The sequence below is a fragment of the Podarcis liolepis genome, assembly GCF_965112155.1.
Source record: "Podarcis liolepis genome assembly, chromosome: 2".
In the NCBI taxonomy this organism is placed as follows: domain Eukaryota; kingdom Metazoa; phylum Chordata; class Lepidosauria; order Squamata; family Lacertidae; genus Podarcis; species Podarcis liolepis.
This window is the reverse complement of record NC_139555.1, coordinates 127,171,567-127,198,483: the sequence shown is the minus strand read 5'-3', so window position 1 is coordinate 127,198,483 and position 26,917 is coordinate 127,171,567. Positions and strand designations below refer to the sequence as shown.

The window sequence follows — 26,917 nt, the reverse complement described above, 5'->3', positions numbered from 1 at the left end:
AAGGCAGAAGCTGAAAGAGATCATTTCCGGGGTGCGCACTATCCTGCGCTATCTCTGCCGCTTTCTTATGGCACCTGGAAGCATAGATTTGATCTAAGGTGGGAAGAGTGCACCCAATTATTATTTATGACTGCTATTTCAATAAATAATCCTTCATAAAAGTTATTGCATTACATTCTTCATTAAATTATCTTTCCATTGATATACAATTTTATGGTATATAACTCATTGCTTTTTTTTTCCTTTCTAAAAAAATGTGTAGGGGTACTCTCATTTTGACTCAAGAAAATCACCGGGGGGGGGATGAATACAGTTCAAATTAGGGGAAATAAATACAGTGGGAACCCAGTTTTTGAACAGCTTAGTTCTCGAACTAACTCATGATGCCCCCCAAGGCGCTTTGCACGCACCCGATTCCTTGCAGGAGACAAGGGCAGCCTGTAGCTGCAAAGGGGACGGGACAGCTGTTCTGCTTAAGCCACGCCCCCTTTCCCAAAATAAAAAAATTCCTTCCAGTAGCACCTTAAAGACCAACTAAGTTAGTTCTTGGTATGAGCTTTCGTGTGCATGCACACTTCTTCAGATACCAAGTGTGCATGCACACGAAAGCTCATACCAAGAACTAACTTAGTTGGTCTTTAAGGTGCTACTGGAAGGAATTTTTTTATTTTGACTATGGCAGACCAACACGGCTACCTATCTGTAACCCCTTTCCCAAGTCAGTATCCAGCATCCCCTTCTCTCTAGCAGCTGACACTCTCTGGCTTTAACCCTTAAGGCAACGAGGCAGGGCGGGTGCGTGGAAAGGTTTGCAGAAAGCTCCTCTCTCTGCCGGCTGCCGGGCACCTTCCCAGCTATAAAAGGAAACAAGATGCAAAGCCCGCGCTGCTTTTCCTTTCATGCACGAGGATGGAAAAGCGGGCGTCGGACAGGAACTGTGTGTTGCGCGGGAGCATGAGGGAGAGGAAGGACTAGGCACGGGAGGGCGGGTGAGTGGGGAAGGCAGGGGAAAGGGCAAAGGCACGCTGCTGCTGCTGCTGCTGCTGCTGGGCGGAATACTTTTTGCGCCTTTTCCCCATGTTGTCACCTTCCTCAGTCTTGACACCCCCTTCCTTGTCGTCCTCCCCCGCTCCCTCTGCCCCAGGGACCATCCAGTTCAACCCCCTGCAAGACCTGTTCAACCCCCCTTGTGCATTCTCCCATTGCCTCCTCGTCATAGAATCATAGAACTGGAGAGTTGGGAGGTACCCCGGGGGCATCTAGTCCAACCCCCTGCAAGACAGGAATCTTTTGCCCAATGTGAGGCTCTAACCCACAGTCCCTCGATTCAGAGTCTCATGCTCTACCGACTGACCTGTCCACTTGAGGGCTTCCTGTATTGTGAAAAAGGTGGGCCGTGGACCTTCGGCTACCACAAAAGAACACCAGGGGCCCCACTGAATCACACCACCAGACCTGGCCTTGGGGAAGGCACAACCCCCAGCAAAGCCAGTCTCTTGTCTGGGGTCGGCACTCCACAACCGGGTAGTTCCAGAATTTTTCTTGAATCCTCCAAACATTTGTAATCCATTTTGAAAAAAATGCAAGGGCTCCAGTTGGGAATGATCCCACAAGCTGTGTGAAGAGCTTCGTTTTTGCCCTCATACGCATCCTTTTATTTTATTTTATTGGAGGACACACGGTCTTGCTACCCACAGCCCCAAGTTTCAAACCATCCAGGCTGCAGGATGGATCAGTGGAGAAGCTCCCTTTCAAGAGCCTCATCCTCTCAGTGGCCCAGTGCCTCCAGCCTGCCTCTGGATTTCCATCAGTGGGGAGAGAGGGGTGCAAGAATGTCTCCGCCCCAGCAAGCTGCTGTGGGGGGGCCAATGCAGAGGGCGGGGTCTCTTACAAAGCAGTTTCCATGTGGCCTTTCCACCACTCAGCTGTTTTTCCTTGGCAAACTCCAAGGGGCAGGAGAGTCCCTTTCAGGCAGAGGGCCAAAGGGGGGAAATGGGGGGGGGGCTGGGTTTCCCTGACACACATACAGCCGGCTGCAATCCAGCCCCCCAGTGTCCTCCTTTCTCAGGAAAGCCCTCCCACTCTCACTGCCTGCCTCAGACCCAGGGAAAAGGAACAAGGATTTCATGTATTTTATATCACTAGATCTTCAGTTTCCCAATCAATTCTCTTCACCACCCCTGGTGAGGGTGGAGCTGGGCAAAGGGGTCTCTGGGCAACATGGGCGTGGGGGGACCCCACTTGGCTTGGCTGGATCAGCCCCTTCCCACAGTCAAGCAAAAATTGCTTTCAGGCAAAGCCCTCCTGTGTGTAGCAGGGTCAGTACAGCAGTGGAGGTCAGAAAACAGAGGTTCCCCCCTGCAGCTCTCAGCCTTACCACCAGGGAAGGGGCTCCAAGCTCTCCCCTATGTCCAGAGATTGTCTATAAATGCAGCCACCTCTGGCCTTCAGCAAAAAGGGGTAGCAAGTGTCAAGCTGATGGGGAACCTCAAAATTCTGCTCTGTGCCACCCCTTATTTGCGGGCAAGGGGGAGAATTGTCCAGTCCGCCTGTCTTCTTGACTCTCCCTGGGTTTACCAAAGTACTCTAAAGGTAAAGGGACCCCTGACCATTAGGTACAGTCGTGACCGACTCTGGGGTTGCGGCGCTCATCTTGCTTTACTGGCCGAGGGAGCCAAAGGACAGCTTCCGGGTCATGTGGCCAGCATGACTAAGCCGCTTCTGGGGAACCAGAGCAGCACACGCAAACACCATTTACCTTCCCACCGGAGTGGTACCCATTTATCTACTTGTGCTTTGACGTGCTTTAGAACTGCTAGGATGGCAGGAGCTGGGATTGAGCAACGGGAACCACCGACCTTCTGATCAGCAAGTCCTAGGCTCTGTGGTTTAACGCACAGCGCCACCCGCTTCCCATCCAAAGTACTCTAGGCCATAACTAATCAGGCGAGTGTCAGATCTAGTCCAGCATCCCTTCTCGGTTGTTGACCGGAGGCCTATTATGGGAAACAAGGAAGGACAGAAGCCAGAGACCTCGCCTTCACTGCCCCCAGCAGGAGGGCCTTGCAGCTTGATGTGTGGGGGAAGTACCTACCTTTGCTCCAGTTTTCTGACCCTCAAGCTTTATCAGGCGACCCTGTGGGTTTTCTGCAACAACCATCTTCAAGACGCTCCCTTACTACACAGCAGAAGCTGAGCTACTCAAGTGGGTTTGCGATGGCAGCGCAGCCAGCAGGCAAGTGGAAGATTTGAAACTGCACATTAAACCCAAGCACATTTGTGATATTCTGGTTTTCCCCCAGGAAAACTGAAGCTTCACCTGGCATATTTGGAAGCCCCACTGAAGTGTGATGGTCAACAACCAGGGGTAATTAGAAGGGCAGCTCCCTGGTCAAGAGCAGTGGGGTTGGGGGTGATGCTTTCCATACCCTGCCCTGCCTTAATTGCACCACACACTGTTAAACAAAGCACCTTGTGCACTTTAGAGAAGACTGCACTGAGGGGGTTGTACTAGATGGCCCTTAAGAGTCTCTTCCAACTCCCCGGGAAGGGGGGCTGCTCAGGAGACCCTACAAAGCAGAGGAGCCAAGCCCTGGCTGGAAGCAGGTGGGGCGAGATCCCTGACCTGGTGGCAGCGAGACGCTCGACAGGAAGGCTGCCTGTTGTCTGTGACCACCGCTGCCCTCCTCCCCCCACTCAATCCACACCAGCATGTATAATATTTTTTTTTATTTACACGTTTAAAGAACCAGAAGGCTTAACATACAATAAGATGAAACAGAGCCCTGGAAGGTGGACACGGGCAAGGGGAATAAAAGGAACAGTAGAAAAAAAATATACAGTCAACATAAAAAAAACCTCAAGCGGGCTGCCCTCCCCCCTCAACCAGCCTCCCTTGAGGGGCGAAGAACATGCTGTCTCGATTTTGCCCAGGGACGTCAACGGTCGCACTCACTCCAGATCCCAGGGAAAGCCACCGACGGGAAACAAAGAAAAATAAATAAAGGAACCCCTTGAGTGCCTGCCAGGGGGAGTGTCAGAGGAGGAACTTCTCCCCACAAGAGTCTTGTCTCCCCCTCAGGGCTCCAAGTCCAAGCTGGTGGGGCACAAACACCCCAGCGCAGTTCCTCGCCCCCAACCTGCCCATCCAGGAACGGAGCGTCACAAAACCAAAACTTGCTAAATGCTTTTATAAAAACCACAAGTTTGTTTCCTAAGATTCAACCAAAACAGGAAAACACTGCCCCCCCCAATTGCTGCCCCCCACGCTTGCTGGAGCCAACTGTACAGAGTCGGGGCGCCCCATGCCACAGCGCAAAGACAGCAGGGCCAGCTCTCGCCCCAGGGCCCCAAGGGGGGCGGGATGACAGGGAAGCCGCCAGCCAGCCGGCCGCAGCCCTTCCGCCCCGGGCGCCCAGCTGGAGGGGGGGTGGAGGGGAGCCCGCTCGTCCGCCTGCGCCGCTCTCTTGCCAGTTCTGGTCCTGCAGAACCTCTTCCGAGCAGGCTGCCATCGCTGGCCAGCCACCCCCCGGCGGCTGATGCTGCCGCCGCTGCCACCTCCACCAGCCTGCCTAGCTGGAGTCAGAGTCACTTGTGTCCGAGGAGGAGGAGGAGGAGCTGGAACTGCTGGAGTCGGAGCTGGAGCTGCTGGCGCTCAGGCGGGAGACGGCCACTTGCTGCGCGGACTCCGGCTTCTCGTTGGCTGCACAGGGGGGAGAGAGAGAGAGAGAGAGAGGGCAAAGGTGAAGGAGGCCAGAGGGTCAAGGACAGGAGAGAACCAGGCCCAGGAATCAGAAGCCAGGGCTTACTTTTCTTGGGGGGCTTCTTGGCAGAGTTCAGCTGCCCGCTGACGTCCTGCAGGCGCTTCTCCAGCTCCCGCTTCTTCTCCAGGGCCAGCTCCTCCTTCGTCTTGCCCACCGGCTTCTTCAGGGCTGGAAGAAGGAAGGAAGGAATTTACTGGGGAGCTCCTCTTCCCCTTGCGCCCTCATCCAGCTCTCATTTGGGACAACAGGAGGGCAACCACTATCCAGCTCCACACAAGGAGCTGGTTAAGAACTTGGCGGGAAGGGAAAGCCCACCAAGGGGGTCTTCATGAGGACCCCCATCTCCAAGCAGGGCTGGGGGTTGAGCTGAGGCTCCCAATTCTCCCGGTTTTGCCCTCGCAGGAATCCCTGGGCTATCACCACCAGATTCCCCTTTCTCTTTCCTGGGGGGCCGAGAGATGCTCAGCTGCCCTGCACCCCTTGGACAGAAGGGGAATGAGGACCCCAAGCAGGGCTGTGGGTGGGGCTGAGGCCCCCCATTCACCCGGTTTCCCGAAACAGAGGAAACAGGGGAAACAGAGAGGGAGTCCATGGAAGACAGAGACCCCACCCCTCCCCTCACCACTTATTCCCCAGTCTCCCTGCTGGCAGTCTGCAAGTCCCGGATTATCCATATGTATTAGGACTCATTGCCATTTTACTGAATACCACCATTTAGCAGCCAAGCCCCAACCCCAAAGTCCTGAAGGGATGCATCTTGTCTCCCATCGCCCCCACTCACTCTCGCTGTAGGGCTTGCGAGGCTTCTTCCGCAGGCAGGACAGGACGTAGCGCTCCAGCTCCCGCAAGGTGGAGGGCTTGAGGGTCTCGAAGTCGATCTCAATCTCCTCGGGGTTGGAGTCACGCAGGGAGGGCTCCCGCGACTGGATGATGTGCACCACCCGGCCCAGCTTCTCCCCCGGCAGCTTGTTGATGTCCAGGCTGAGCTGGCGCTTCTCGTCGTACGTCATGGGCTTGCTCTCCTCCTCCTCCTCCGAGTCGTAGAGCACAGGGGCCGGCAGAGGGAGGGCCTTGGCGCTGGCCTTCTTCGAGTTCCTGGGGAGGGGAGACACGCCTTAGACCCAGGGGCCCCGCTTGCGCACTGGGCGGGACCCAGCCAGCGGCAGCTGTCAGGCATCTTGGCTTGTTCTACAAGGAGTTCGCCACGGTCGATCCGCCGGGGAAAGAGAGTCATCAGCCAGCTGCTCGCCCTGCTCTCCCCACCCCGACCCCATCGCCACGCACTCGCTTGCCCCACTCACTTGCCACCACTGCTGCCACCTCCGCTGCCGCCACCGCCGGCTGCCTTCTTGGACTTTTTGAGCTGGGCCTGGTGGGGCCGGGCTGCCGCCTCCTCCTCGCCTCCCGCCTTCCCCCGCTTCTCCAGCTTCTGCTTCTTCTTCTTCTTGTCCTTCTTGTCCCGCTTCTTCTTGGGCTTGGAGACCGGGCCTTGAGAGAGGGCCGCCAGCTGTTCGTGCACTGCCCGCAGCTGGGGAGGCAAAAGGGACACGGTTAGGGGGCTCCCAACCCCACCAACTGCAGGCGCCCTTTCCTCAATCCATGGCCGTGATCAACAGTGGCTCAAAGCCACGGGGGGGGGGGGAGTGTTGCTCTAATTCTGGGGTCTCGCTTGCAGGCTTTGGCCCCTGCTCACCTGTTCCTGGAGCTCAGCCAGCCGGTTAGCCCGCTCCTCCTCCGAGTCGGAACTCTCCTCGCTGTCCGACGAACTCTCGCTGCTGCTCTCGTCGTCATCCCCCTCCTCTTCCTCGTCGTCGTCATCGTCGCTGGAGGAATCGTCTGAGGAGGACTTCATCAGGAGGCCCGGCTGTGGGAGTGACGTGGAGGGGGGGTTGATGTCTATGGGTTCATCTGGCATCTTGGCATAGCTGAACTCGAAGACATCCTGCGGGAGAGCAGCAAAGACTCGAGGTCTGCTACTGAGGGGCTGGGTCATGGGGGGAGGGAGGGAGGGAGGAAGAGCTACTGGCCTCCGTCTTCTTCCCATCAAACTCACCTGCAACTTCCGAGCCATGGCCACCACGTCATGGTCAGGGGGGTTGTACTTGTAGCAGTTGGAGAACATCAGCCGCACGTCAGAAGCAAACTCCTGGGCGTCACGGTACTCCCGGTTCTCCATCTTGCGCTGAAGCCACAGAAAAAGAAAAGGAAACCAAAGGTAGGTAAGTAAAAGGGGAGGATCGTGAGCTTTGCAACACACAAGGAGCAAACAAGCCCCCCCCAAACTGGTGTTTTGTTTCTTTAGTTTGCCCTTGTGACTGCAGAAAGTCACTTAAGACACACGTGGCCAGTTCACGCTAAAAACCAGTGGGACTTGGGTGGGGTCTCCCCACCGCTGCTTGCCCTACTCAAGCCCTGCTTCGCCTGCCCTGGCATTGTCACATGACTCCCCTCCCATGCCCGCTCATGTCCCTATGGCCTCTCTCCTCCCCTCAACACGGACTGCAAAGCCCACTGGGGCGGAGATGGCAGCAGTTATAAAGAGCCTGTTCAACTGCTGGCACTGAAAGGTTAGCAGAGGGCACGTTTTCTCCCTGGGACAGAAACAGGCCACTCGTACCTCCAACAAATCTATTTAATCTAGATTGTGGAAGCACCTGCTTGTATGGTGAATATGCAAGAAGTCAGCAGATGGATTTTACCTAAATTCCACAGCACAGACAACCATGTTCTGGAACCCCCCCCCCCTTCTCCTGTGCCCAGGAGTCCCCACCTGCTGCTCCTCTCCCCTTCTTCTCTGTGGTTGCCAAGCCCCCGCCTACCTTGATGGTGCTGAGGTCCATGGGATGCTTGATGATCTCATGGTAGTCGTGGAGGCCCAAGGCGGAAGCATCGACCGGCTTGTAGAAGGGCCAGGCGTAGGCAGCGTGCTTCTTGGAGACAAGCTCCTTGAGGATGCCGTTGCAGTACTTGAGCTGCTCCGAGAGCTTGCCCCTCTTGGAGGTCTGGTGCTGCTGGGAGTCGGGCAGGTCTTTGCGGGGGGGCTTGATGGGGCGCCCGCTCTCCCGCCGGGCCGGGATCTTGGCTGCCTTGGTCTCCAGCACGGCTGCGGAGGGAGAGGACTCTCCGCCGCTGGTGGCGATGATGGCCGTGGGGGTTGGGGTGGTCGTGTCCGCTTTCCGCTTCACTCCTTTCTTCTGTTGGGGGGCAAGAGCACACCGCTTAGGCTTCCAAGCCAGATTGGAGGGGGAACCCCGGACAGCTCAAGGCCCCCACCCACCTCCCTCGGCTGCCGGCTCACACAGGCTCACCTTGGCCACCGGCTGCGTTGGGGCAGGCACCGCCAGCACCGGCTGGGAGGTAGCAGTGGAGTGTAGCGGCTTTAGGAGAGGCGTAGAGATGACTGACGGGTGAGGGATGTTGATGACGGTGGTGGGGATGTCTGTGGGGTAGAGCTGGGCGTGGGACACGGAAGAGATGGCCGGCACTTGCTGAGCAGCTGCGTTGGCTGCTGCCAGGAGTGCTGGAGGGATAAAAAAGAGTGGCTCTTTGTTAAACTGGAGGCAGCCTGCCCCAGACGGCCCCCAACTGGAGCAGAACCCAAGCAAGCCAGCAGGCACCCTAGCCGCTTCTGCCCCAAAGCCCACCCCCCAATCCCCTCTCGCGCCATTACCTGCAGCCCGAGAGGCCCCCTTCTTGTGGCTGTTCTTTGCCACAGTGATCACAATCTCCTGCTCCTCCTGAGGCATCTGGGCCACCTTCTGCAAGAAGATCTTTTCCAGCGTTTGCGCCATCAGCACAATGTCATCTGTGGGCTACAGCAAGAGAAGCCGTGATGATCAAGGCATGAAGTTGTCAGCAGGCTGCTCTGCGCAGTCTGTGTATGCGTCCTCGTCACTTGGGAGTCTCTCCCCCCCCAACCCCTCCCTCACAATCTATGCAGCCACTTCCCTGACACTCCAGCCATCCTCCAGCCTTGCGGCAGCTGCCTCCCCCACCACACACGCAAACCCTCACCTTGTTGTAGATGTAGCAATTGGTGAACATGGTGTTGAAGTCCTGCATGCACTCGGCTGAGCTCCAGTAGTAGTTGTTTTCCAGGCGCCGCTTGATGGTGCCCATGTCCATTGGCTGCTTGATGATCTTGTGATAGTCCTGGGAGCAAGCAAAGCCACGTGGTCACCCCAAAGAGCATGGCACACAGGCCGCACCGACCACGGGGCTACCCAGGCTCCTGGTCAACGCCACATCCAAAGGTCCCTGCCAAATGCTGGCTACAGGGGGGGAAAGGGCAGGGACTCCTGTGCAGCCTTGCAAAGAGCAGGCAATCAATGCTTCTCAGCTTGCCAGGGCAAGAGGGGATTCGTGCTTCTTTCCCTGGGGTGCAGAGAGGGTGCCTTCTGCTAAGGCCTGCCCTGCCAAAAAAGCACCACCGCAGCACCCCTACTGTGGACAAAGAAGCTAGGCAAGCATAAACCTAGGTGGATTTTTACCTCTGGGCTTTAACTCCTTAGTTGCCACAGGTGCTGGCCTTTAATTTGGGGGTCACTTGATGTCTTCTACAAAGTCATGGATGGGAATCTGCAAAACGCATTCAGGGCACAAGATTAGATTTGGGGCAGCATGAGAGCGCAAAAGCGGCTGTATTGTCTCATCCATACCTTTGTAGGGGACATGGGGGGCGGGGATCAGAGGAGCTGCTCCAGGTGAAATTCCTGGCCAAACCAACAGCCTTAAGATTGTTTGGGGAAGAGACACAGCTGAGCTCAAACTCAGGTAACAGGAGACAAGTCCGCCCTGAGGCAGCAAAGGAGGCACATTTCCCTCAGTATGGAAAAGCCTTGCCTGCTGGACTAGGGTGAGCAACCCAAGGAGCTCCCCAAAACGCTTTGAATTTTAGCAGCACAGCTCAAAAATCCAGAAGACTAGCTCAGCACACTAGATACAAACAAGAACCTTAGTTCATGGGATGAGGCAGGAAGTGATCCAGTAACCATAGCAACAAGGGCATCATTAACACAGCAGAACCTGCCCGCAGGTGCTCATCTCCCTCACGCCCCCAGCCCCCCCCCAAGGCAAGGAGGAAGCTCATTACCGGAAGACCTAGCTTGACGGCATCCACCGGCTGGCGGAAGGGCCAGGCGAACTGGTGCTTCCAGAGGGCCTTCATCACCACTTTGTGGAGGTACTGCAGCTGGTTGGTGACTCTGCCCGGCTTCTTGGGGTTTGAGACCTCCGGAGGGGGAGGGTTGGCTGGGGCCAGCTGGAGGGGCGGGACGGAGGCCATGGTGGGTCTCTCGAAGCCCTCGTACAGAAGCGACGGCTTGCGGATCCGCTTCCCGGGCGCAGACTCGACTGCCAGACCCACCAGACCCGCATTGCCCTCCCCAAGGATCCTGCAAGACAGGGAGAGAAGGGCTGTTAAGGCAGGAGGAGCCGGGTTCTGCTCCGATTCTGCGGTGGATTTTGCCACCTACCGCACTCTCCTCCCTCACATGAGCCAACAAGTAGAACATGGAGGAGGGGAGCATTGCCCCCCCACCTGTGCAAAAGTGCATGAGACGCCCATTCTGCCACCTCTTGGAAGAGAGACACCAAATTACACCCCTAAGCGCAGCAAGGCGGCGAAGCCAGCTCCCAACCAGAGCCAGGGGAAACTCCAGAGACCAGGCCAACCTAAGTGCTGTGCCATCTGCACCCCCCCCCTTGCACCTCAGCACACTGGCATTTCCAGATTGCAACACTACACTTGCTGCCCACAAACTCACTCCCCCTTAAAGTACCGTCATAAAGCCCAGTAAACAGGAGGGTGTCGCAGGAATCCCACCAAGGCAACTAGGCACACTCTGGAGAGCAGCAACAACATCTTAAAACAGTTCCAAATATGCCCAGGATTGGTGTTTTGAATCAGAGAACAGGGACTCTTCCCCCAGGACCAATGAGGGGGGTAAACATCTGGGAAAACAGAGACACCAGGCTTCCTCCATAGTCAACATGCTCATAAGATGAAAAGGACAGAGTGCATTGCCGGTTGCCATGGTGCTGCCCAATCAGAGCGAGGGAGACAACAAAATGAATGGCTGACCAGGCCTCCACACAATGGGGCCAGCCAGTTGGCAAGGAGCAGTTAAGCCAAGGTGGGTTCTGAGTTGAAAAAACAATGGGGGCCATTGCAGAATTCAGATCTGTCTCCTGGCCCACAGATCCAGCTGTGGCACATTCTGAATACAGAGCCACAGATTCACAGGCTGCTCTCTTGGTGCACAAGCCCAGCGTGCAACAGTCGCTGCCAGCCCATCACCCAGGACACCTGCGGCTCCACCACCAGCCCTGGGAAATGAGCGTGTTGGTAAACAGAGCGAGGGCATCAAAGGGCAGCAGGCCTGCCACCCCGGGAGAGAGGAGCGCTTCACAAAAGCCAGGCTTGCCCCCCAGGCATTACAGGGCCTCATGACAAGACAGCTCCCAATGCTATCATTCCCTTCACAGGCAACGCAAAGCCCTTTAAAGCGATCCAAATAATCCACACAACTCATTGCTGCAGGGTTCACACCAGTGAATAAGGGGGGGGGGTGAAGTAAGAGGAAAAGGAGATCGCACTGGAGCTGCAGCACTTCAAAGGCTCCCCAGAGGAAAGACGGGCGACGTAAAATGTTGCTAAGCAATGGCGATGTCCAACGTTTCTCCTTTCCACACACCCGGGCAGGGAAGCCTCCCGCAAGTGGCACCGCGAGTTCAAAAGCGACGCCCGTCATGTGACACAACACAGCCAGGTATGCTCGATCAACGCGGGCAGGCGCGCGCGCGCAGAGCTCACTGCGGCCCCCCGGCGACCCCCGATCCCCTCTGGCCCGGCCGCCCCTTCCCCCTCCCCCGGCGCACTCCCGATTACGTACTTGCCGTTGGGGTTCACGTTCTGCAACATGCCTGCAGGAGCGGCTCCAGCGCCCGAGGCGGCAGCTCCTCCCGGGGGCCCGGCTCTCTCCCGGGACGGTCCCGCTCCAGCCGCCGGCGCCTCCGTGGCCTCGGGGAACCCCCCCACTTTGCTCGGCGGTCTCGGCCTGGCGGGGGGAAGAAACTGCCCTCGGCGCCTGGCTCAGGGGCGCATCGCCGCCGCGCCTCCCCCCGCCGAACCGGAGGCAGGCGAGCGGCGGGCTGGGCGAGGCGAGCTCGGCTACTGCGGGGCCCCCATCGGGGAGGGGGCCGCTCGCCCCGCCAACAACTAGGCGCAAAAGCTAGGAAAATGGCGGCCTTTGCAGCAGCGGCAGGACCCCGAGGCGGGGCGGGCGGGGGTCCCTCCGGCCAGCCCCCCGCCGGGCTCCCACCGCGCAGGGGCGCCGGCAATATAGGGCGCGCCCGTCTCCGCGGAGGCCGCCGCGTCCGGAGGCGCCGCTCCCCCGGCGAGTCGTCGCGGTCCGAGGCGCGGATGGCACTGGATTGTACTGGGATTAGTGGCCGCACTCCACCTTTGCTCTCCGCCGCGTAGGTGGGGGCGGATGTTGTGGGGGGAGAAGAGGGCGCTACGGAAGCCGGGAGGAGGGTCCGCCGAGCTGGCGCCTACAGCGATGACCGGCGATTAGGGGGCCGCCCGGCGAGGATGGATCTGGATTGAGTCCGCCCACCCTGCCCGGCACTCTCTTCCGCTCCCAGGCCAGGATCCTTCCTCCGCTCCAGCGAAATGGCGCCTCTCGGCCTGCCCCCGACCGCCCTTATAGAGACGCTCCCCGCGCTCCCATTGGCCCGCGGAGCAGCTGACATCACCATCCCGCCAAGCCACGCCCCTCCGCCGGCTCGGGAGAGCCCTCTGGGCGGAGCAGAGGCCGACGCCGGCCGCCCATTGGGCGACTTCGCCATCCATCACGCTCCCCCTTTCCGCCTCCTGTTGTGCCTCCCCGCTCCGCCGTCCCCGGCAGCCGGCTCGCGCATTGGACGGCTCTGCCATTCGTTGCCTCCCGATTGGCCGCCCTGTCACGTGGGGGCGGGGCGGCGGTTGGGAAGCGGCCGTTGGTTGTTGTGGTTCTCTGCTCACCGCGGGGGGAAGGGAGGGGGAGAGAGGCAGCAGCGCCATTTTGTGGCAGCCCAGAGAAAGCAGGGCGCGGAGAGGGCGAACAATGAGCCGCGGCGGCGGCTGGACCGAGCGGCCCCCCAAGCCCAGAAAAATGTCCTCGCCCTCCCTTCCCCGCACGGGCAGAGCGGCCGCGAAAGTGAGGGCAGGGCGCGTTTAAATAAAAAAAGAGAGAAACGTTGTCCCTCAGGTTGTTCTTCCCGCCAAAACACAGCGACACGAGAAAAGCCCCGTCGCCTCAGCGCAGCAGCCGGGGACCGGCGGGCGAACCCCTCACAGTGGGGTGGAAGCACCCGAGTCACACTCCAAAATGCCGCCTGGAGAGGGGTCCCCACACACGCCCCACAGCAGGGTCCAGGCGCCGCCACGCCGGGCCCTGCGCGTGAGAAATGGCGCCCAAAGTCCCCACTTCGCCCCCTCACGCGTCACCGCTTGCACGTGAGAACCGAGGCAGGAGTTCAAGGCGCCGAGAGTGAGGGGACCTTGAGGAGAAGCCAAACCAACCGCAGAGCTTCCATTAGAAAAGCGCCCCAAGGCTTCACAGCAGTGGCCCTGTTTTGCCTTGCCAGGGGCGAAGGTCAAGTGCCAGAGTGGAGCCCAGGCCAGACCCGCCTTTGAAGGGGCAGCCCCTCTGCACTGACCACCACCGGTCAACCGCCCAAGAGGGCAAAGAAGGGGCGCCATCGCCCACAATGCAGCCTATCGCTTCCGCCCACGAAATCCTGTCCAAAAACCAAGTGGGGCCAAAGTGTCCCCAAGGCCCAACAGAGAGACATTTCAGCCAGGGGGGAAATGGGGGAGCCAATTTCAGACCCCTGACCCCTTGGAGCAAGTGCCTGGCCTGGAGGACAGGAGGCCCCTTCCTGGGAGGGAGGCAGGCTGGCATTGGCCTCCATCCCTGGTTGTGGGGTGCGTGGCCTTCCCCCAGGCTCTGGCCCCATGCCACGGTGTGGTGGTGGTGCTGGCAGGAGCCCTACACACAGCCCCACACCCCGGCAGGGGCCATGCTGGGAGCCTCTCTGGCCGCGCCTGCCTCCTCCTCCCTGCTCAATGGGGAGAGCGCCTGGCTTCCCTTCTGCCGAGGGCGTGGAAAGGGGGCCGGTTGATCTAGGGGGCAGGTCCCAGGGTGCTTCTCTTTCCAGGCGGGGATCTCTCTACAGCCAAGGACAGAAATAATGAGGCTGTCGCAGCAGCAGGGATCCACCAGCCGACTTCCTGAGTCCAATGGAACTGGGGGGGGGGGTCAAACTGCTGGCATATCCTCAGCCCCCCCCCCCTTTTCCTGGATTCTTCTGGAAGGAGAAGCAGGGGACGGTCCTTTGAGATGAGTCACATCCTGGCGCAAAGGCCAAGCGCCACTTTGGGCTGAAAGGAGGTCTCTCCCTCCCGCTGGCCTGTGAACAAAAGGGAGAGAGGCAGCACCCCCTAACCCCCAGCCGCCCCACACGCGGGGCTCAAGAGGCCTGTCCTGCTCCCGCATGCCATGCTCCTCCGCCTGCTTCTCTCCGCAGCGGCCATTTTCCACGGGCACCCAGAGCCTTCCAGCTGGCAGCCTCCAGAAAGAGGGGGAAACTGGGGAGAAAACTGGAGGGTTAGCGAAGGAGGGCAGCGCCTGATCCTGCCCCTTCCTCTTTTTCCTCCGCCAGCCCCACTGCGCTCCCGCCCAGCCCTATTCCAGCGAGGAGGCCTCTTCCTCCTCCTCCTCCTCCATCACCAGGCAGGAATGACACAGCACATTCACCGCAGCCATTTTGGAGGGGCAGGAAAGCACGCCAGGCAAAGCTGCCCCTCGCCCACCATGTCTGAAATGCTCTTCCAAGTACTGTTCCCACTCACCTCCCTGCTTGCTCAGGGGACACACACACACACACACACACAATCTCCAGCAGCCCCCAGTTTCTGAGATTATCGAAAACGCCCTTCTCTCCCACAGTCCCAGCTAAAAAACAACAGCCCCACATTGATATTCTTGGCTCCTTTCAGCCCAGATTCTGCTTCTTCTGAATCGCCTACTTAGGGAGACTGCCTGGCCTCCTCCACGTGGGAACTGGGGGCTTGGAGGGAGAAAACAGCTCAAGGTCAAACAAAGGCGGATGCCAAGGTCAAGCCCACCCTCTGCTGCCCAGGGCACTCTCCCAGGCACCCCCAATATCGCGGGGGGCTGAGGGCTCACGCCCCCCCTTCCCAAAGGATAGCCCCACCCCTTTCCTTTGCAAGGCAGCCCCCCAAACTCCCCCCTTTTGCTTTAAAATACAAACAACCCCCCCAATGCAAGCACACACACCCCGACTTAAGCAAAGAGACGCCCCCCAAGCCCCCCCCCACCATTGCAAGACAAAACCCCACCTGTCATATTGAGATTTACCCCAATTCCTAGAAGCTTCTGCATCATTGTAGCTTTAAAGAAGCCTGGAATGAGCCACAAGACAGAGGGGGGGACACCTCTCCCCCCCTCTTCCGAAGACGCCCCTCCTCCCCCCACATAAAAAAATGGGGGTCCCATTGTCAGGTGCCACGTGACAGCCAACTTCTCCCTTCATTTCAGGCAGCTGGCCCTTTAAACAGCCACCGCCCGTCGCCGCCTCGGATTGGCCAGATTGCGCCACCGGAGGCGGGAGCAGCGACTTGAGTGGCAGATCCCTCTCCTTCCCCATCCCCCAGCCAGCCGAGCCGTCACTCGTCCAGAAGCGTCACGTGGGCAGAAAGGACTCACCTCATTGGTCGCCATCGGGAGAAGGAAGAAGGCGCGCGACCTTGGCGGCCCCGGTGCGACGAGGCCCATCCTGATTACATTCCGGCCAAACTCAGGCCCCCGCGACGTGACAAAATAATAAGAAATAAAACACCCACTTAAAAAAATAATAATTTCCCCTCAACGGTCGCTTCAGCTGCCATGGCCGGGCGGGAATCCGAAGTGACGCCCACGTCATCGTCTCCTGATTGGCTCCCCGCCGTCACGCGACCGTTCCATCAGAAAAATGCCCGGATGATCCTTCAAGGCGGGGGGGGGTCAATCTATGAGGCGATTTTGCCCGTCCGCCGAGAAGAAAGCGCCAAACCGGTGGAGGGAGGAAAATAATCCGCCTCGTCGAAGCCGCCTGGCGGGGGGTCAGGATCGAGCGCCGCCCCCTCCCCCGCCGAGGTCTCGCTTTGGGGGTGAAGTCAGCATGGCTCCCGCGACACCCGGGGACGGCGACTGCGCATGCGCCCCTCTCCTTCTCCGACTCTTCCCCCCCCTCCCGCCTGGGGCGCATGCGCGCTGGGGCTTCGCTGCGGCGCGAGTCCCTTTCTGCGCGGTGGCGCAATGGCGCGGGGAAGGAGCGAGGGCGGGCACGGCGCATGCGCGGGAGCAGGCCAGCTCTTTCTCTGTCTGGCGCAGCTGTTGCAAGAGGGCGAGTCCTGCGCGAGCTCGCAGTTCCAGGAATAAAGAGCGCCCTTTCCTTTTCCTGCACTTATGCATGTGCGCGACTGCAGCAGCGGGGCGAGCCTGCTCTGCTAAGAAGAATCCACAAGCGGAAAGGCTCCCAGCAGCAGCAGCAGCAGCTTTCCATATGCGCCAAATACAGAGTTGAGCTGTGGAACTCCCTGCCACAAGAGGCGGCGCTGGCCATCACCCTGGAAGGGAATTGGAGAGATAAAAAGGAGGGGGCTAGGGCTAGAGAGGGCTCCTGGCCAAGAGCGCCCAGCAGCAGCAGCAGTGGCCAAGCAGACGTCCCGAGAGCCACCTGCTGCTCTCCTTCGGGGTAGACTGCCTCTTACAATGGATGTCCTAGTTGAATTTTATTCTTACGGTCACAGACCAGTTCCGTCTCACTTACAATATCAGGGAAATCATAAAACACAACAGGAATGCATTGAATTGCAACTGGGTATAACAGAGGCAATAGAGTTTAAAATATATATTAAATCCTGATCACTAAAATATAACCTAAAATTGTCATTTCAGACCTTAATCATTTTGGTAGTACAGCTCGGTCCCTAAGTTTTATGGCAGTCGCACAGAATTTGGCCACCCTGAGCGTGATCTCAGGATCCTCAGGAGTTTTAGACATTGAAGTTTGGACCCATCTGGAGATTCTGGTATAACAGTGATAAATACCGAGCGTATATCCCCGTAGAAATGGCAGCGTAACAAGGCATGAGAGACGGTTTCTACCTCCATCAAGCTGCAGGGGCAGACTCGTTCCGCGTATTATGGTTTACCCTCGAATCTGCCCTGCAATCAGCCAGATGGCAGCTCCTGGGTGAACAATCGTCTGTATTCACCGAGGGTGAACAATCGTCTGTATTTACCGTATTTTTCGCCCTATAGGACGCACTTTTTCCCCTCCAAAAATGAAGGGGAAATCTGGGTGCGTCCTATGGGGCGAATGCAGGCTTTTGCTGAAGCTTGGAGAGCGAGATGGGTCGGTGCGCACTGACCCCTCTCGCTCTCCAGGCTTCAGGAAGACATCCGCAGCCTAGGCAGCCCTGCGGGAGGTCCCGCAGGGATGTCTAGGCTGCGGATAGCAGCCTGCCGCCCAGCGCGAGGGGCGCCCTGAAGCAGAGCGCCCCCACGTCGGGCAGACATCCGCAGCGTGGGAAGCCCTGCAGGAGTTCCCCACAGGGCTCCCCACGCTGTGGATAGCAGCCTGCCGCCTGACGGGCGGGGCGCCCTGATTCAGAGCGCCCCTCACGCTGGGCAGACATGGGCCAGCCCCACAAGCTCGGGGGACAGCAGGGAGGCGCAGCGCCGCCATCCCGCTATTCCTCGACCTGGTTCGGTTTCCCCGACCTGCTTTTGGGGGGGAAATAAAGGAAATTTTCCCCCCTTTATTTCCCCCCCCAAAAACTAGGTGCGTCCTATGGGACGAAAAATACAGTAGGTATTTGTAATGTTGATGTCCTATTAACTGCGATCTGTGCATTGCAGGGGGTTGGGCTAGATGACCCTCAGGGTCCCTTCCAACTCCACAAATCTATGCCGTAGCCACCATGGCCACAAATTCGTCTCACCCCCCCCCCTTGAAAGCCCTCTGAGTGGGTGGGCGCACGGCAGCCCCGCTGAAATCGAAGGCGGCTTTTAATCAATTTGCACCCATCACTTAGCAGTTGCCTTAATTTCTCTCTGTCCTCCCGGGCACAGAGGCTTTGGGAGAATTGTGCCAGCGAGGGGTTGGTCTAGATGAGCCCCAGGGTGCCCCCGTCCGCCTCCGTCATATCGCCAATCCTTTGATTAAGGAGGATCTTGTTTTTATTCTTCCAATTCATCCATATCAGTCTCTTGGCCACAATAATCCATTTCCGCTGTCAACGTCCACACGACGGGTATATAATTCAAAAGAATGTTTTCTTCTTAAAATCTTAGCTTTTTCCCTGCACAGTCATATTATTGATACATAGCCCAGTACTTTCTCCCCAAAAATTCTCTGTAGGAACATAGGTTTCAAAGAGCAGATAAGAAGAAGAGGAAAGGGCAGCCGGTTTGGGTTTTCTTGCAGGTTACATCTTGGAATTATTATTATTATTTATTTGTACCCCGCCCGTCTGGCTGGGTTTCCCCAGCCACTCTGGGCAGCTTCCAACAAAGTTTAAAAATACATTAAAATGCCATACATTAAAAACTTCCCTGAACAAGGCTGCCTTCAGGTATCTTCTAAAAGTCTGGTAGTTGTTCTGCTCTTTGACATCTGGTGGGAGGGCGTTCCACAGGGCGGGTGCCACCACCGAGAAGGCCCTCTGCCTGGTTCGCTGTAACTTGGCTTTGCAAGTTTACATCGCCTCTCAACAAGGTCCCTTATGGGGCTTCTCGGGAGTAAGTTGCTAGGAGGTTTGCAGGGCAGGCGGCTTGGGAATTTCCCCAAGCACACTTCCTGTTTGTGACTCATTGAGTCTTTTATAACAGGCGCACACAAACAGGGCCTGACCAAAAGGGAAACTCCGAGAAGAGGAGGGGGAAGTGAAAGCGAAACTCTGCCCCTGCCCTGAGCCCCCTGTGGTGGATTTCTATAGGGAAGTGGGCAGGGGATGGGGGTCAGAGCTTGCTGGAGCCAGGCAAGATCTCCTTTTGCTTGTCTGCAAAAAATTGTGGAGGATAGAACCTCCAGCGTCAGAGGCAGTCTACCTCTGAATGTCAGTTGTTGGGGAACAATGGCAGGTAGGGAGGGGGGGTTTCCTGTTTAGCTATGGTCCCTGGAGCTCCTTCATACTTCTTCATTTTCCTGCGTGATGCCGCAGATCTCTCTCTCTCTCTCTCTCTCTCTCTCTCTCACACACACACACACACACACACCGATTCCTGCATTTGCAGGTGTTGAACTATATGACCCTGAGGTGACCCTGAAAACTCCCATGGTTCTTTGATCTATTATTTATTTATCATTAAGTTTGTGTGCCACCCTTTGTCCATACATTTCAGGGCAGTTTGCAGCATAAAAATGTGACATTAAAAAACCCCACAAAATATATAAGAAGAAGAAGAATGAAAGAATAACCCCCTCCCACAAGCACATGTGAAAGTTAATGGGATGTTAGTCAGCCCAAAGCTTCGGTGGAAGAGGAACGCTTTCTCCTGGTGCCTAAATGTGTCTAATGAAGGTGCCAAGCGAACTTCCTTGGGGAGAGCATCCCACAAATGGGGAGCCGCTGCAGAAAAGGCCCTGTTCTTGTGCCAATTTAGGGGGCACAGAATAAGAGGGGACCAGATGAGCATTGCAGAGCCTGGGTTGGTTCATAGGGGGAGAGGCAGACTTTGAGGTGGGGCAGGATATAATAATAATAATTATTATTATTCACTGGGGAACATTTTTTTTTTCATTTTCTGTTGCATGAGATTTTTCAACTGTTATTATATGTTCTTTTCAATGTCATTTACAATGTTATACATGTCATGTTCAATGCTATATAAGTCACTTAGAGTTATACTCATATTGTACTACTTTGGCTATGTGTTTAATAAAATATTGAATACTTGTATTGTGAAAAACAGATTATGGTGAAAAGCGAAAAATTGCAAAAATAAATAAATCCTAGAGCTTACAGAACAAAAACCAACTTCAGATATGAAATCAGCACGTTGAAATTAGGTTAGAACAACTGCAGGTGTCAATGCAACAAAAAATTGTTCTCCAGTGAAGAAGAATTATTATTATTATTATTATTATTATTATTATTATTATTATTATCATCATCATCATCATCATCATCATCATCATCATCATCCTGAGCCATTCAAGGCCTTATAAGGCAAAACCACCACTTTGCATTGGTCCCAGAAACTAATTGGCAGCCCGTGCAGTTGGGTCAGGATCAGTGCGATACGTTCAAACCGTTTTTCTCTGGTCAGCAAACTGGCCGCCAAATTCTGCACCGGCTGAACCGTCTTCGGAGGAAGCTCCTGGGTGATCTTCTACGATTCACTGGAAGCTTTTAAGCAGAGGTCAGACGGGCCATGCGTCGGGGATTTCTTAGCTGGGGTCCCTGCATTTGCAGGGGGTTGGGCTGGATGACCCTCAGGGGTCCCTGCGATTCTCTCCTCGCGCAGCCTAAGCAGCCCGTCTGCGCTCCAGAGCCGAAACCGGGCAGCCTCTCCCTGGCAACTGATGACGATGAAGCGCAACGAAGCCCCATTGGCTGCCTGGGGGAGGCATCCTCCCTCCCCGAAGCTGCTGCGAGTTGGGGGAACTCAGCTGTGGGGCTCGGAGATTTGCTGTGGGGCAGCGAGGACGATGGGTCCCGGGAGGTGCAACTGGGGTCTGGCGGCCCTGGCCTGGCTCTGGGGGGCAGCGGCGGCTGCAGCGGCCGAAGTGCGAGGTACAAAAATGCGTCTCCCTGTTTCCTACCTGCGTGGGGTGTGAAAACCTAGGTGTGTGGGGGGGTTTGGGGGGGGAAGGTGGGGGGCTTTCAGATTGCGTGCTTTTCCCCTAGCCCTGGCGAGTTCTTACGAGCTGGCAGCAAGCCTCCCTTGGCAGCGTCCGTGTACTTGCTAACATTTGCCAGGCGGAAATTCAACCGGTGCAGCTCTCTCTCTCTCTCTCTCCCTCTCTCTCCTCCACCCGGCCCCAAACTCTTTTCTGGGTGGTCTGCAGCCCCTCACCCAGAAGATGCCGGCTCCTCTGGGACTTCCAGGTGACCTTGGCTCGCTAGAGAAATGCCACCCCGTATTTATTTATTTATTTTTAAATCCCTTTCAAGTTTCACTTTGCAATTAAACTGGGGGGGGGGGGGGGAAGACTTCCGAGCAGCCTGCTGGTGTGACTTGAACTCGGATCTGACACCCGTTTGCACACTCTCGACTCACAGGACTGGCGAGTTGGAAGGGACCCTGAGGGTCATCTAGCCCAACCCTCTGCGAAGGCACAGTTGTTTACAGCGTTTTTCCAAATAATATTATTAATAATAAAATTTTATTTATACCCCGCCCTTCCCGGTTCAAAAACCGGGCTCAGGGCAGCTAACAACCAATTTGAAACACTTAATGATAAAAGCAGCATAAAATAGAGTATAAAAACATGAATAACAATAAAATTCAAAAAATCAATTAGATAATCCCCAGGGCTAGCTGGCTGAATTGGTCCTACTTGGGCCAGCAAGGAGATCAGGGGAGAATGAGCTGTGGGGTCTCAGAGCGGGTGATCTTCATAAAAGGGGAAGGGGAGGGAAGAAAAGGGAAATAAAAGATGAGGCTGAATTCAAATTAAAGGCCAGGAGGAATAGCTCTGTCTTACAGGCCCTGCGGAAGGAAGTTAAATCCTGCAGGGCCCTGGTCTCCCGGGACAGAGCATTCCACCAGGTCGGAGCCACAACTGAGAAGGCCCTGGCCCTGGTGGAGGATAATCTGAGTTCCTTCGGGCCCAGGACCTCTCAACTATGTAAATAGTATTTTGGCACCTAGTTTCCCCTTCTCTCCCCCATCCCCTAATAATCCCAAACCCCTGAAACTGAGGGGGCTGCAGAAGGGGGAGGGGCAAATGGTGTTCGGAGGGGGGAAATGTGCTTTAAAATCCCCTACTTGCATTGAGGAAGTTCCTTCCTTCCTTCCTCTCCCCGCTTGTAGCAGCGCCGTCAGACCAGGACTCTGGCGGAACCACAGACTCATAGAACGATAGATTTGGAAGGGGGTTCCCAGGGTCATCTAGTCCAACCCCAGCTCAATAGCCCCTGTTTCACCCCACAAGCACTTTCTGACAGTAATTGCTGTTTGCAAGCAGAAGAAGCTTCCTCAGAAGGCAGAGGTTGGATGGCCCCAGGTTTAATAATAATAATAATAAATTTTATTTATAACCCGCCCTCCCCAGCCAAGACCGGGCTCAGGGCGGCTGACACCAGGTATAAAAACGATGGATTAAAATACAACTTAAAAATGAGATTAAAATGCAACATTGAAATGCAGCCTCATTTCAAACTCAAATCAAAAGTTCATGCCTTCTTGCCATCCATCACTGGCACATATGACTTAGCCACGGAGGGTGAAGGGCAGAGGGCAGGCAGCAGAAGACGGGCACATGGAGGGGCGCATGGAGGCACATTGCAGAATCAAAATAATTGTGGAGTTCGAGGGCCATCTAGTCGAATCCCGTGTCCCTGAGAACTCGAACCCGTGTCCCTGAGATTATGAGCCTCCTTTTCTACTGACTGAGCTATGATTTGGGGCAGCTTCTTATCTCCACCTCGATGGTGGCGGGTGACCAACCTCCCTCTTTCTCTTGTCCAGAGGATCCTGCCCACCTGTTTTCTGAGGTCTACCTGTGCCAGCAAGATTCCCTGCTCCCAGAGATGGTCCAAACGCTGGACAATGAGGAGCTCTTCTGGTTCAACTCCTCAGAGTCCGCCTGGCACCCCCGACTCCCTGATTTCCAGCCGGGGGTGCAGACCCGGACCCCCCAAAGTCACATCCGGGTGCTGAACCAGCTCTGCAACGACGTGCTGAGCAACTTTTCGTACTATTTCGCAATTATGCCGGAAGCGAAAGGTGAGCGGGTTTCTTTGCCTTGCGGGGACGGAGGGAGGGAGGGAGGGAGCCACCAGAAACTTCCTCCAGCAAGGAATTGTAGAATATATGTTAGAATAAAAAAAAACTACGAGAAAAATAATAATGAGTAAAATAAAAAAAGGAAATAATAATGTAAGTAAAAGGCTGGAGAGCCACCACTGAAAAGGCCACGTTGCCACCCTCTGCCCCCCCCCAGGTATTGCTCAGGTGAAGGTCTTCCCCCTGCAGCTGCTGCAGTTGGGCCAGCCCAACACGCTCGTCTGCTCAGTGACCAACCTCTTCCCTCCGGCGGCCGAGGTCACTTGGACGTACCAAGGCGAGCCCGTGACCCAGGGGGTCTCCACCCCTCCGGCAGTCCCTGTGGAGGACCTGGAGTTTGAGCTCTTCTCCTATTTGAAGGTGACCCCCCAGGAAGGAGACATCTACAGCTGCAACGTCAAGAGTCCCCGCGACACCTTCAGCATCCAGACGTTCTGGGGTGAGGCCCTGCTCTCCCCCTCTCTCCCCACACCCTGCCCCAAATGGCCTTTGTGCTCTCACCTGACCCCCCTCCCGACTGACCCTCTGTCCCCTCTCCCTCCCTCCTGCAGTCCCCCAAAATCCCGTCCCCTCGGAGCTCCTGGAGAACATCCTGTGTGGCCTGGCGTTTGGGGTTGGCGTCCTCTTTGCCATCGTGGGGGTGGTCCTGGTGGCAGTATCCTGCAAGCGCGACAGCACAGGTAGAGCTGGAGGAAGCCCCCGGGCCCCTTGGGGAAGGAGGAGGCTGAAGCTCTGGGGCAGGTGGAACCAAAGGCTTGTAGGGTCGGAAGGGGGACCCCCAAGGGTCATCCATCCCAACCCCCTGCAAGGTCGCAGGTTCCCCTTTCATCCATCTGTTTCCTTGCTGGGCAAAACGTGTACACCGCTTGACGTGAAATATGGCAGCCATCAAAGATTCCTGCGTTGCGGCGGGTTGGGCTAGATGACCTTTAGGGGTCCCTCCCTCCAGTTCTGTGATTCCACAACCTTTCTCTTTTCCAGAATGAAATCCCCAGAGTCGACCTGAAGGAGGGATTTGGAGGAGAAGGAGCGTCACCTTTAAAGTCACCCCCTCGCCCCCCCCCCACGGGACCTGCCCCTCAGTGCCAGAATCTGTGTCTGTATGTGTGTGCCCATTTGCATTCAGTGAGCGGCAAACATCTGTCCGCCCTGCTTTGGTCCCGTGTCTCCGTTGCCACCGGCAGGGGTGGGAGAGAGTCCAGTCTGTGAACCCGGAGAGAAACGGCTGCCAGTCAGTGCGGGCAGTCCTGGGTGAGGCGGGTCAGTGATGCGAGTGAGTTTCTTCTGTTCCCGTTAAAGTTATTGCTGCTAGAGGAGCAGTGGGGTGAATGAGGGGGTGGAAGGAGCAGAGGAGAGGGGCCCATCCAGGTTTGGATGAAGCGGGGCTGGCTCAGATCCCACCTCTGACACCGCTGTCGCACCAGCCCCACTTCTGACACCGCTGTCGCCACCAACCCCACTTCTGACACCCCTGTCGCCACCAGCCCCACTTCTGACACCCCTGTCGCCACCAACCCCACTTCTGACACCGCTGTCGCCACCAACCCCACTTCTGACACCCCTGTCGCCACCAGCCCCACTTCTGACACCCCTGTCGCCACCAACCCCACTTCTGACACCCCTGTCGCCACCAACCCCACTTCTGACACCACTATCATAGCATAGCTGTCAACGTTTCCCTTTTTTTTAAAGGGAAACTTCCTTATTCTGAATAGGATTCCTCGCAAGAAAAGGGAAAAGTTGACAGCTATGCCACTATCGCCACCAACCCCACTTCTGGTACCGCTATCGTCACCAGCCCCACTTCTGACACTGCTGTTGCACCAACCCCACTTCTGACACGCTGTCGCACCAACCCCACTTCTGACACTGTTATCACCACCAACCCCACTGCTAGCACTGGCACTGTTGCTGCAGATTTGTCACGGCCTTCGGCTAGAACAAGAAACTTAGGTAGATTGAACATTGCTAGAACCACAACCATCACTCACCCCACTGCTCACATCGCTAGCACCACCACTCCTGCTCCTCCCACCTGTGGGTCTTTCTCACCAGGACAGGGACACAGCTTGGCCCCAGATCTATTTTCTGGGCAGGCCCATCAGCACTCAGCTTTTCCGGCGCTCCCAGGGAAATGAGAGACCTTCCTGGTCTGCCAGTGGCCCTTTAACAGGATCTTCTCGTGCAGGTACAGAGACCATCACCTGCTAATTGCTGCGGCAGGAGAGGACTGTACCACGCAATTCTTCACAATGGGCAGCTGGGCCCTGCAGCGCAGTTTTTCTTCTGTGTGTGTGGCAGGGCTGAGCCCAAGCACTTGTGAACTGATGGTGCCTCTGAGCATGTTAAGAGTGCTGTCCATTACAGCAAGGAAGTGCAGTTTGCCCCTTTTCAGCTTGCAGAAGGCAGCTGGGCAGAAGTAATCCCCAGAACCCCTCTCCCTTTTCTACGTTTTAGCATCATAGACTCATAGAAGGGGCACCAGGGTCATCTAGACCAACCCCCTGCTATGCAAGAATATTTGGCCCAATGTGTGTCTCGAACCCGTGACCCTGAGATCAATAACAACAATAATACATTTTTATTTATACCCCGCCCTTCCTGGTTCAGAAAACTGGGCTCAGGGCGGCTAACAACAAATTTAAAACACTTAATTGATGCAACAAAAAAAAGCATAAAATACAGTATAAAACGTGAATAACAATAAATTAAGAATTCAAAAATCAATTTAGGGGGGAAATCCATCCAATAAACATTAGATGATCCCCAGGGCTAGCTGGCTAAGTTAGTCGTTCTACAGACTGAGCTATCGGGGATGTGGAAGCACAGGAGATTTTTTTTTGGGGGGGGAAGCATCACCACCAGTTGAATTTCTGCCCTTTCATACAGCAGCTACGGGGAAGGCTTGAATATTCCCCGGGACCTTGCAGGGTGGTTCTGCCGGGCAACATGATAAAAAGGCAGTGGGCATCTTCTTAGTTTTAAAAGGCGGGGGGGGGGGAGACTGGGCGGCCCACGCAGGACTAAAAAGGCATTGCAACTTTGAAAAGAGGGAGAGCAGAGAGATGGAAGGACCAAAAAAAAAAAAAAAAAAGATGGGGGGAAGTTTGTTTTTTGGGGGATTGTTTTCGGATCTCACGGACGCTGCACCTGCAATTGTTCCTCCTCAGCGATGTGTCCCTTTCCTTTGCGTTCCTGACGCCGGGTGCCAGGTGGAATTGCCAGGGGTGCAAAAAAATAAAATGGGGGGGGAAAACCAACAAAAGATTTTGGAACTAATTCTTTCGCGTCCTTCCTGGCATTGCAAGCAGGAATTGAGGCAGAAGGTGGGGGGGTGGCTTTGTGGGGTGGGGGGAATCCGAGGGGGGGGTCAGGGCCAGAAAGATGGGGAGTGAGTCCATGGATGTGACTTGTACAGGCAAAGAAGGTGCGTTATTCCCTGCCAGGTAGAATTCCTCAGGTAGAGCGTGGCCTGGGAATTAGAGCAGGGGGAGGGGCAGGCAATTACAAAATCCGTGGCATTAAAAAAAAAATATTGAAGTTTTTCTCGGTTTTCCAAAGTACGTGCCTCGTCTCTCTTTTTTTTTCCAGTACATGGGGCGGGTATTGACAAATTTGGAAGGGACTGCAAGATTGTCTCCTCCACTTTGATCTTCTTGCAGGGGGGCGGGGGAGGAACACCTCTCCCGTCTCAAAAAATAGCTCCACACACACCTGCACTTTTTGTTCTTTGTTTTTTTTTTCCTGGCCCTGCTATTCTCATGCAACAACATGACCAGGCTGGGAGATTTGGGAAAGCTTCACTTGTGGGGGTTTCTGTTTATTTTGCAAAAAATTTAAATGCCCTGATTCCAGCTTATTTAAAGAGTTCTGCTTTACAAGTTGTTTTTTAAAAAAATGAGTGACCTCATACTGTATTCGCAAGGAGGATCAATAAAATGAATTTCTTTCTTCTTCTTTTCTTCTTTTTTTGACTATTTTCACATAACCAATTATTCCAACAATTATATTTCCCCCTCCCTCCCCCCCACGACTTCCCTCAGTTCCTCTTTCTGATTTATTAACAGATATTGTTCCTCTGCT

At 55.8% G+C, this 26,917-nt stretch overlaps 2 protein-coding genes across 11 annotated transcripts; one reads left to right on the top strand and one right to left on the bottom strand.

Moving 5' to 3' along the window:
• Window positions 1-3,714: 3,714 nt before the first annotated feature.
• On the bottom strand, window positions 3,715-16,036 carry BRD2 (bromodomain containing 2). 10 transcript variants are annotated; one of them, XM_083487075.1, is made up of 13 exons: window positions 15,539-16,036; window positions 9,856-10,156; window positions 9,254-9,341; window positions 8,778-8,915; window positions 8,434-8,575; window positions 8,072-8,283; window positions 7,583-7,957; window positions 6,817-6,945; window positions 6,457-6,705; window positions 6,065-6,291; window positions 5,545-5,858; window positions 4,809-4,931; window positions 3,715-4,702 (listed from the first exon to the last, which is right to left on the bottom strand). In XM_083487075.1, exons 4-13 carry the CDS (start codon window positions 8,886-8,888, stop codon window positions 4,572-4,574), a joined length of 2,013 nt encoding a protein of 670 aa, XP_083343201.1. In that variant the 5' UTR covers window positions 8,889-8,915; window positions 9,254-9,341; window positions 9,856-10,156; window positions 15,539-16,036; the 3' UTR covers window positions 3,715-4,571. The 10 variants fall into 10 exon arrangements, with proteins under 10 accessions (XP_083343201.1, XP_083343195.1, XP_083343202.1 ...); XM_083487069.1 differs by having other exon boundaries at window positions 6,457-6,627; window positions 15,539-16,016; XM_083487076.1 differs by lacking the exon at window positions 15,539-16,036 and adding an exon at window positions 15,172-15,307.
• A 4,433-nt stretch (window positions 16,037-20,469) lies between these two features.
• Window positions 20,470-24,482, top strand: LOC310699369 (class II histocompatibility antigen, M alpha chain). The gene is made up of 5 exons (XM_083487078.1): window positions 20,470-20,616; window positions 22,517-22,774; window positions 22,992-23,273; window positions 23,386-23,514; window positions 23,816-24,482. Exons 1-5 carry the CDS (start codon window positions 20,532-20,534, stop codon window positions 23,818-23,820), a joined length of 759 nt encoding a protein of 252 aa, XP_083343204.1. The 5' UTR covers window positions 20,470-20,531; the 3' UTR covers window positions 23,821-24,482.
• Window positions 24,483-26,917: the final 2,435 nt, after the last annotated feature.

What these genes read in the sequence shown, in the direction of transcription:
- BRD2 (XM_083487068.1), bottom strand. Translation starts at nt 11,685, where the DNA reads ATGTTGCAGAACGTGAACCCCAACGGCAA. An exon ending in CCATGGCTCGGAAGTTGCAG is followed by an intron (nt 6,706 to 6,816) that starts GTGAGTTTGATG and finishes GCTCTCCCGCAG; the next exon opens with GATGTCTTCGAGTTCAGCTA. An exon ending in TGGCTGAGCTCCAGGAACAG is followed by an intron (nt 6,292 to 6,456) that starts GTGAGCAGGGGC and finishes TTGCCTCCCCAG; the next exon opens with CTGCGGGCAGTGCACGAACA.
- LOC310699369 (XM_083487078.1), top strand. Translation starts at nt 20,532, where the DNA reads ATGGGTCCCGGGAGGTGCAACTGGGGTCTGGCGGCCCTGGCCTGGCTC. An exon ending in AATTATGCCGGAAGCGAAAG is followed by an intron (nt 22,775 to 22,991) that starts GTGAGCGGGTTT and finishes GCCCCCCCCCAG; the next exon opens with GTATTGCTCAGGTGAAGGTC. An exon ending in CAGCATCCAGACGTTCTGGG is followed by an intron (nt 23,274 to 23,385) that starts GTGAGGCCCTGC and finishes TCCCTCCTGCAG; the next exon opens with TCCCCCAAAATCCCGTCCCC.